This window comes from Anopheles darlingi, chromosome 2 (genome assembly GCF_943734745.1).
Source record: "Anopheles darlingi chromosome 2, idAnoDarlMG_H_01, whole genome shotgun sequence".
Taxonomy (NCBI): domain Eukaryota; kingdom Metazoa; phylum Arthropoda; class Insecta; order Diptera; family Culicidae; genus Anopheles; species Anopheles darlingi.
In genome coordinates, this window is record NC_064874.1 from 12,194,272 (window position 1) to 12,204,271 (window position 10,000).

General features: G+C 48.8%; 1 protein-coding gene across 2 annotated transcripts in view; it reads right to left on the reverse strand.

The window, feature by feature from the left end:
- LOC125950949 (solute carrier family 22 member 7-like) overlaps positions 1 to 4,795 on the reverse strand; it is a 10,824-nt gene extending 6,029 nt beyond the window's left edge. Inside the window, exons 1-4 of one of the 2 annotated variants that reach the window (XM_049679354.1) lie at positions 4,541 to 4,795; positions 3,359 to 3,556; positions 3,085 to 3,247; positions 1,564 to 1,745 (exon numbers count right to left, since the gene is read on the reverse strand). In XM_049679354.1, coding sequence (XP_049535311.1) covers positions 1,564 to 1,745; positions 3,085 to 3,247; positions 3,359 to 3,556; positions 4,541 to 4,622 — 625 coding nt within the window. In that variant the 5' untranslated portion in view covers positions 4,623 to 4,795. Of the gene's footprint in view, positions 1 to 1,563; positions 1,746 to 3,084; positions 3,248 to 3,358; positions 3,577 to 4,540 lie in introns of both variants that reach the window. The other variant, XM_049679355.1, reaches the window with a different exon arrangement.
- Positions 4,796 to 10,000: the final 5,205 nt, after the last annotated feature.

A 10,000-nucleotide genomic window follows, 5' to 3' on the forward strand; every position in this document is an offset into this window, starting at 1 on the left:
TCAAAATGCCTTAAATGTTTCGGAGAAAAGCAGCTACTTCATCTCCAAGCTCATCCGGCTGCAGGGTCAAGTAGCAGACGACTTACTAGGAGCCTGAACCAAACTTTAACCTCCGCTAACCTTTCGGTCTTCTTACACTGCCTGTCTGTCTGCATACACCTCGAGCTGGTATCGAACTCAAGGACGTTTTGCATGGTTAAAGCCGCTTACCGGCGCCATCACTTCACGTCAACCACTCACTCGAGCAGAAGTTAGCAGTAAAAGTGAGTGAAGAATCAATCCTTCGACCATGGCCACGATGTTCGGTGGAATGATGGTTCCACGATTACCTGCTGCTGCTGCTGTCAGGACTACGCCATCAGCCACTTGATAGAATATTCGGCTCGTTTCATTACCAGCCATCACACCACCAGCATAACTCGATGAAGAGCCACCTTTAGTCTCATTTCGTTATTACTTTCTATACCGTTGGCACTTGGATTGGAAGCGGAAGTGGAAGCTGAAGAACCAAACAACTCCACGCCCGTTACGTCAAACAAACAGCAGCAGGTCGGGAGTGAAGTCTTGGAGCCCATGATTCGGCTCCTTGGTCGGCTATAAATAGCTTTCTCTCTCGCTTTCTCTTGGAAAATCCTTAAGGACTTTTAGATATAAAGCCTCGGTCCCGGTATACGTTTTATGTCGTTGACGCTGGCATGGTGTGCAGAGAAACTGCGGGGCAGAAACCTCTTGGAAAGTCCTTTGGCATTAGTCGTTTGGTAATAAACTTTCTGGCCCACGCCCGAATCCCGGTACGGTTCCCGGCGCGGCTCGGCCCGGCCCGGGTTTGGTTGATTGTTTTGGGTAAAATTGGCTTTAAAGCGTCAATAAATAACCGCCGTACGTGCCGCTCATAAATCGCCGTACCACCGAGTAATGGGCGTTCGATGTAGACTCATAAAATGTCGCATGTCTGATGTCGCCCCGGGTTGTCAATTGTTGCCGAACGCAGCCGTTGTTTCAGTAGCACGTTAATTGATCTGTCTCTGGTCGGTGTCATTGCGAAGCCGATAGTGAGGAAAACATTTTGAAAGCCAACTTGGAGGTACAATGTTGCGAACAATTAAGAACGAATCCTCCAGAATCGATTGATGGTTTTGATCAATTTCACTTTGCAGCACTATGTTGCAATCGTTAGGAACAGGAACATCGTAATTGGCATGTCGAGCGTTCTGTCAGCTGGAACAGATGGTTTAACATACCATCTCGGCTTGATCCGTGGTCCAAGCACAGTTAGACGAAGAAGTTACGACGCCATCTAGTCCGACCAGCCGTGTACAGATGTGTGCAAATCTCGGCCTTAATTTGCTTAAGCTCCTGGCTTCACCAGGGCTCAAGCGGGTTCCATCAAAAGTTAATCCTAACCGACAAGGGAGCGAGCAAAGGTGCGGCCGGACTTAGATGCCACAAGTTAGATGGATTGCAATTCCGCTTCTCCATCGACCAGCTATCCTTCCATCCATCTATCTCTCCTATTACATTATGATACATCACATACGGAAGCACAAACACACACACACTTACCAAAAGTTCCATTTCCGATGTCGAGATCCCAGGACTGCGGAATGATGAGCCAGGCCATGGCGGGCAGCAGCATGTTGGCGGCACTGTAAAACACCCCCAGCACGATCATTACCCGGGACCGGTGCTCCAGACTGTGGAACTCGGATAGATACGCCATCAGGACGGCGAACGGTCCGCAAATGCTGAATGGCAAGGGTCAGAGAAAAGCGGAAGAAAATGTTTGAATATGAAGCAATCCTAAAGTGCCCAGCGCGCAAAAGCGCAGATCCAGGCAACGGTCAAGACTTTTAGCTTCTCTCTTTCTCTTCCATGTCCCTTGTGCTTTTTCCCTATTCGCTTCCATCCTACATCATCTTGTTCTTACTAACACATCGAACGATCCCGGGAACTGCTCAATCTAACCTGGCCAATCTACATCACGTGGATTATCCGGAAGCCATCAAGAGTTAGCACTCCCATAAATGACGTTTACCTTCCTCCCTTCCCCAGCCACCACGAGAGCCAGATGCGGGCCAAACGAACTTTGTTTCCGGTCAGCGCACGTCACGATGATCTCGGTCTCGAGCTTGTCCTCGTTTCACCATTCGGTCTGGTGGCCATTCGGTGGAATTGATTGTTCATTATGGGATCGGTTATCTTCGATTGTTCATGCTATTGCCCTATCCCAACACCACCCTCATCCGTGTCATCACACGCCGGTGCCAATGATCGGCGCTCCCGGGATCGGAGAAAAACAAACAGAAATCGACGCGGAATAAACACTCCGGAAGCGCACAGACAACATCGCAGCGTGGCATGGAACGCGATATGGCCCTTCATGTCCCTTTTCTCTTTCTCTCTCTTCCTCTAACAACTTTTTCAGATTCCTTTTTTCTCAAACTTCCACGGCCCCACTATCTGGTTGCTTCCACCTGGAATGGCTTATCGTTCCTTCGGGTTCCAGGGAATTGATGGCATTCTTTTGAACTACCTTCGCTTCCGGTTCATCTGACTTTTGCAGCTGTCTGTCTGTGTGTCCGCGTGTATGTATGCCGTCACAGGGATCCGAAAGCTGCGAGAAAACGAACACCGTCACGAACCTTCACCATTTTATGGGCACCTTTTCTAAGCTCCTTTCGCTTGATGTTGAATGGTGATGCGCTAGTGTCATGTTCAGTAATCGCGTCTCTGCTTCGGGTAAGCAATAGTCTTAAATTACTATTTACTTGAGCGGCGATTTGCGCGTCCATCATAAACAACTCCGTCGCATCCAGCAGCAACCTTCGTGTTCGCTTGAAGTCATCTCTTGACCAAGCGATACACCGATGCCGACGCAGATAAACGCTATGATAACAGATCAGCAGCAGCAGTAGTGAGCTTGAAAACGCAATTTCCACCTCGTTCATGGGCTAATCTCAGAGCACAGTTCTCACGCCAACTGAATGGCTCTTCCTCTCTATTTCTCTCTCTTACTCTCTCTTACTCTTTCTCTCTGTCTCTACTTCCATTCTAACATACCGCTCTATGGTGTACGATACTTACACAAAGCCACCCATAAATTTGAACACCATTATCGTGACCACATTCTGGCTTAAGGCGCACAGCACGTTGAACGTACTGTCCAGCAGGAAGCCAACGACCAGCAGCCGTTTCCGGCCGTACGTGTCGGACAGGAAGCCCCAGAGAAAGGCGGAAGAGATCATACCTGGTGGCGATGAACAGACACACAAATTGAAAACGTCGCCTCGGAGCATTGCACATTGCACAGTTCCCACTTCCAGGTCGTCGTCGTCATCGTCGTCGTCTGTGGTCTTACCGGTGTAGGTGATTGCATTCAGCATGCCCTTGTCGGCGAGCGAAAGGTTGAGGTCACATTCGGCACTCGGCAGCACGTACGACATCGTGGTCGTCTCGAAGACCGTCGTCATGCAGCATGGCATCGCTATGAGCAGCAGAATGTAGTTGAACCGTCCGTACCCGGTGGCCGCAATCGCCGTCTCGAAGTCGGCCGGCGCTGGCGAGAAGATGTTGTTGCTTTTTAATAATAAACAGTTTTATTAACCTCGTTTCGTCGGTATACGTGTGTGGGTGTGGGTGTGTTTGGGGCGAGAAAAAAAAAAGCATTTGGTGGACAGATGGAATGGGAGCATAATTGGACCGGAGAGCTTTAAACGAATTATCCAGACGTTCCCTTAGGGCTGGATGATGATGATGATTTGTAGTACCGTGTGGTGGTTGGTACCATTTCCATAAATGGTACCCCCAAACCATTATGCTCGCTATTGCTTTGTATGGAAAATGGATAGACACTTCAACTAAATCCTTTCATCCAACTCTGGTCTGGTGTACGCGTGTTTGTGTCATCATCATCGAATCATCATCATCGAAACGCTTAGAGAGGTTAAGCTCATCATTTCAAACATTTGCATTTCTATATTATTAGTTAGCTATACGATCCGGGTGCACCCGGATACTCGGACACTCGACTATAATGATGTGTAAATTTCATTTGAAATGCCAACACAGCTCGAAGTGTTCCATGCATCAGGAGAGCTGCTATCGATCCATGCGTTGCCAAGGGTCAAAATGGCTAGCCATCGTTGGCTCGACGCCTCTCCAGAGGGAATCAAAATACCGAATAATGTGTACCGCGCCGTCATGTTCAACGCCCGGAACATCATGTACAATCGTGTGACACATCGAACATGGTGGCATCATCGCACGCTGCGTCTAATTAGAATTACCGTATGCATCATTAGAGCCTCTAACGAGCGGCGGGGCCCTATAATGGCCACGCGACCAGTTGTTGTCACTCGCGAGTCGCGTTGTAAAATCATCCAAACACATCGCACGATGCTCCTTATCCTCAAACCATTTTCCCGTTCCCGATACTTGAGTTTTACGATTATGGAGGTAGCACAGACCTTCTCGAACGGACAAAGTTTGGCGCGAAATGGCCGCACCAATTTGTAAAGCCCAACGACGACCTCGTACTTACCATCGTCTTGGCCCGTTGTCATCGTTACTGGTTCATTGATTTCGATGACTTTCGCGGGTCTGTTGCTCTTTGGTGGTTCCATGATCCGGTTCAGCTGCTTGTGGAATTGATTTCACTTCGGCACAAACGCGTGTAACGTCGAGCACAGAACACCTTTATCGAACCCTATGCACAGTTTGCGCTCGCGTACCAGTTCATGCTACCGTCACGGAATTGTGAAATTCGCGTCAGTCCCGGGAGACGCACTGCTGGAGACTACTACTAGGTACGCGACCAGAGAGTGGGCCGCTTCTACCGTTATATAGCTAATCCCTCGCCAGTCACGCTGCAATGTTTTGTGAGTTTCGCTCGTCTGGGCTTGACACACCTGTCACACCTCATCCCGGGTCACACCATACACCTGATAACGATCGGTGAGGGATTTGGTAAAAGTACGGAACGCGCATCCGAAGCATGCGTTCGCCAGATGATGGCCAAAGAGTATGAGTACACACACACGCGCCAGCAGCAGCATCCAAGCAGCCCAGAACGCGGCGGTATCGTAAAACTCGCGCAAAACACGCCACCGGGCAAAGGAGGCCAAGATCTCCATCAAAGGGGGCACTCGTTGGATTCGTTGCCAAGATACGCGCCAAGAGATGGATAAAGAGAGCCGGAAGGAGCGAGAAGGCGAGACTTACTCGAGTCTCGGACTTGTTTGGTTTGGATAACGGAAAAGTGTACTTCTGACGGACTTCTGGCTGGTCCCCGGCTGGTGTTTGTGCATTTCACCGACCGGATGGATGTGTGGTGGATGTATGGCGCGGTCAACCGCAAAACAACAAACTCCCTCTCAGCTCAACCATTGCTATCTAGTGGAAGTGGTGGCGTGGGGAAGGAGCGGACAAAATCAAGTTGTTCACTGGGGTGTGTAGGGTTTAAGAAGTGTTCTTCAGCTGGAAGAGAAAAGAAAATCCCTTCGTTCCCACGGTCCCCGGCCGTGACACGCGAGTGTTCTTAGCAATTCTCAAGATGGTCCGAACTCTCCAGCAGGTAATACGCTCGTGGAATGTTCGAGGGGGAAGAAGCGAAGGAAAACTTTGACTCCGAAAAGAATGAACATCACGTTTCGTCGAACGTAATCGTGGGTTGCAACGGTCAATTGGATGCCGCCACCGGTGGATGCTGTAACATTATGCAATAAGAAGGTTAGCCGGATTGTCCTTCTGTTTCTGCTTCACCGCAAACAAAACACTCCCTCATATAGGTTGGTTGTGCGGACAATGTGGCCACTGAAAAATTGAAGATGCACCCACGGTGGCACACGGGGCGTACGGGGCAAATTTGTGGAAGCAACCACTAGCGAAGATCCTCTCTGCATTATTCATCTCGAGAGATCCGGTGGACCGGTCGGTATGGTGGAGGTTTAAAGCAAACTTTCCATAAACCGGATCCGCCGCCCTCTGGAAGGCACTGGCCACACTGGGGGTACTTCAGCATCAGCATCAGCTTTGACTTTGCAAATCGCGGCGTGGATGTTAGTGCTGCGAGTGCTGCGAGCATCAGCGGCCCCCTGGCAGCTGGCAGCAAGCCATGAAAACACTTCTCATCCGGCGATTCACAAGAATTCACCGGGGGTGTTCCTGGATTAGGGGGACGGCGACGACTATAAGGCACTTCAATTTGATTGTGTGCTAGCTAGCGTCGTCTGGAGCGGACATGTTTTTCTATGCAAAAGTGCTGTGAAGCACGCAAAGTCGCTTTTGCAGAAAATGCAGCAGCGGCGGCAGCAGCAGCAGCAGCATCAGCAGCAAACCAAACCAATCTTTTTCTCACTAGCCGGGCTAAGGCCAAGGCAGTCAGTCTGTCAGTCCGGTGGTGCGCGGTTTGATGCATCTCAACAGCTTGGAAATTACGTCCTGCTACCTGCACCGTGCGCTCGTTTCGGTGTGTGTGTGTCGAGTTTCGAATGCAAAAATGTGCAATCACAAAAATTGCACTCTCTCTCTCTCTCTCACCTTCTCTCTCCTGCTCTCTTTCCTCCTTTGATCCTCTGTTCGAATATACGGCAATCCACGTCCACGCCAGCTGCCCCCCCTGATGCGGAGAGTGATGTTTCCATTTGTCAAAAGCCGCACCTCCGCTTTCCAGACATCACATTGTGAGCGCTGGTTGACGCTAGATTGAATTGCGGAAATCCGGAAGGCCACTTGATAGCTTTGGTATACTGCAAAGTATCGAAGTGCACGCTTGCGTCGCGTCCCGCTGATGCCTTTTTTGAACGGGGACTGCTGCAACATTGCTACCAATGCTTGCCAAGGATGATGAAATAGTGGCCACTACACTCGCTACTGGCAGTACCGTGCTGCATTCTATCTATCTCATCACCGAGCATCTGTTTACCTGTCACAATGGTTCCCCCAAACGTCCCTAACACGTAGCTCGTGTTTATCATACCTCAAATATATGCAAAAGCAAAGTCAAAACGAGGAGTCAAACGAGTGACAACAAGGCACACCCGCGGGCGCTGATGTCATCTTTTCCACCTCAAATTGCACATTTTCTCTTGCTATTTCTTTTCGCCTTTTCTTTTTGTTGCCATCATCATCATCATCAAGCATCGTCAGGCAACGTTGTTGATCCGCTACTCGAAGCCAGTTGCAAGCTAGTGCTACAAAATGCTATGAATTTTAATCATTTCAAGTTTCCTTTATCTCGTTTCGTCTTTCCATTCTACTGCTGCTGGTGTTGATGCTGGCACGGTTGAACGGTTTATAAGCATTGACCGAAGCCATTCGCGATAAACAAGCGCCACTTGTTTACGGTCTCGGTTCACGGTTTGCGTTGCAAAGTTCGCTTCCGCCGTTTTGCTTTATCCGGTTGTGTCTCTCGAGAGGGGGGAGGGCATCGATATTATAATTAAAAATTCTGCTCCAGAAGCGAACACCGAGCGGTTGTTCTAGCTAGCTGCGTCTAGCAACAGCTGTTGGCCCTCGATGTGGCGCGTAGACCTTACTCAAGTGAAATGATGATTTTTCGATTATCATTAACCAAACACAGCACGGGTAATTGGCAGAATTTTCCGGTTATCCGGTGCTCCCGGTTTGAAGCCAATACTGCCGGAGCGGTTCTCGGTGTCGGCTCGTTAGCAACACACAAGTACCGAACGGTGATGAGCAAGCGAATCAGCATATTCTTACCGGTCCCCCGTCTGTTGCACACGTCATCGCCGGTGTCACGCCCGTGTGCGTGTGTGTGTGTGTGTGCTTGGCGATCTGTGTCAACGTGGACTCGACACTCGAAAGCAGCGGGTCTTGATCTTGATTCTTATCTGGAAGTAACCCACTTAGCACCGCAACGCTCGGCTGGGTGGAGTGGGTGGCTAGTAGCTGAGATCATCGCAGCATCACCGCAGGTAGATTATCTATTTTTGGCCCGAGTACCGGGACCTTTATCTTAATACCAGCTGGCCAACCAACCAGTACCCTTGGGTATGATTTGCATATTCCATCTCCAACGGAGGCCGGTGGTCCCGTACCCTTGACAGCTACTACTACTACTACTAGAGGGACACCGAGGAAGGTACCGGCGACGTCCCGCGGTGACGCTTTGATGAGATTTTTGGACCCCAGAACGCCGTGTTCGAGAAGCCCTGTAAGGATCGATCCTTTTCCGAGGGGTTCCACCGATTGGGGTCTGTCTGACAAAAGGTCGCCGAAAATGGCCGGGAATTAAGGTCAGGTCGGGAAATGCCACTCATCAGCACCGGGCATTGAATACGGTGTCGTTGCCACTATTCGGTGGCCAGCCAGTCAGCCCCTGGCCAGTGCCACCACTTAATGGCGTTGATTGTGATGAGGAGGAAATTTGCAATTACCTACCCGTCGCTGAGGCAAGCATTCTGGCAAAAACGCAAACGTATCGGAGTGGACAATAGGGCCGACCCTGTTATCGAACGGCTGATAGCCATTCGCTCGCCATTGCCATTGAGCTTTGTTTTTACGCGACGGGACAAAAACATACCCACACGCCGGGCTAATGTACGTAATTGAAGGCAAACAATCGTGAGTGCGTTATTGGCGGGGTTTATCCGACGGTTTCATCTGTCGATTGGTTCAGCTCCGTCGCTGGAGCTGGAAGTTAATGAGTTTTACCTCCAACGGGCGGCTAACCGTGTAGAATTAAATCATTTGTTCCCCCCACCTGAAGCTAAAAGCTCTCACACTGCTGTGTGAAGGTCGTAAACACGAAAACCCCGATTTTACGGTATCCATCTATCAAACCACAAACACGCGGAGTTCATAGCAAATCTGCAAAGCAAAAAGCAAATCCGATAAAGCAACGATAAGCTGGTTTTCGGAAAGGATTAACAAATGGTGTACGAGTTGAGTGAGTGTAGAGCTCATAAATTACGAACATCATCAACGGAAGTGCGTGGGAGAAAATGCACGCCGAAAGTGTTGCAGAACGTATTGTAACACAACATCCGGCGGCGGTGGCGGCGGCGGCGCTGGGGGCCACTCTGCTGGCTGGAGAGGGGAAAAGTTTCGAGCGATCCACAAGCGGGAATCATTCACGCTCAACAGCATCCATCTCGACATTGTTTTGCTGGAACAATCGCCTCTAGAACAGCCAGAGCTTCGTATCAGTGTGTGGCCAGTGCTTTTTGGTGCCGTCTGTTGCTATCTGGTTGTTGTTACAGAAGAGAAGTCTCCGAACTCAGGCGGAGTCGCATTGGGTCGGAAAATGCTTTTACGTCAGTAGAATGTATTTTATAGTTTTGCTCTCGTATGGTCATGATAACAATTTGAAACAGAGATTTATTTGTCAAATTTGCAACGCTGAATAGGATTTATGGTGCAGAGATCAGCGCTGAAGCGTTTCATTTGATGTCGCACCAGAAACACAATTTTGTGGCTTGTTAAAAAAAATCAAAATCCACCTAAATAATAATCTTTTTTAGTTTTAACACAACGTTAAGCTAGTTGCTAACATTTATTGTAATGAGTATGGGTTGATTTTGTTATTCGTTTATTTTGTTGGAATTATTGTTTAACCCAAAAAATCATATTTTCCAGGATGATGGAGACGCCTAGTCTTTTGTAGAATGGAGGCGCCTAGTCGCTTGCAAAAAATCGTAAATTTTAAAGCTTACCAGTTCTTCAACTTGTTGCTGTACGATGGCAAACAATTTACATAAAATTTAAATTGGAAAAATGGGAAATCATGCTTTATAAAATGGATGGAGTGCAAACAAAAAACAAAGGCACATCAGCATATGAATACAATAACTGCCATCTATTTTTCGCATTATTCATACGATTCAACAATTGTACTTACCACCAATACCGAATATAAACCAATTGAGACACGATTTCGGATGTAAATCATCGTGCAAATCAACCAACAACACTCGTGCTTCGTCTGGTAAATCAAATCACTATCCTAGGGTTGTACTTCAACAATATTTGGATGAGTTCC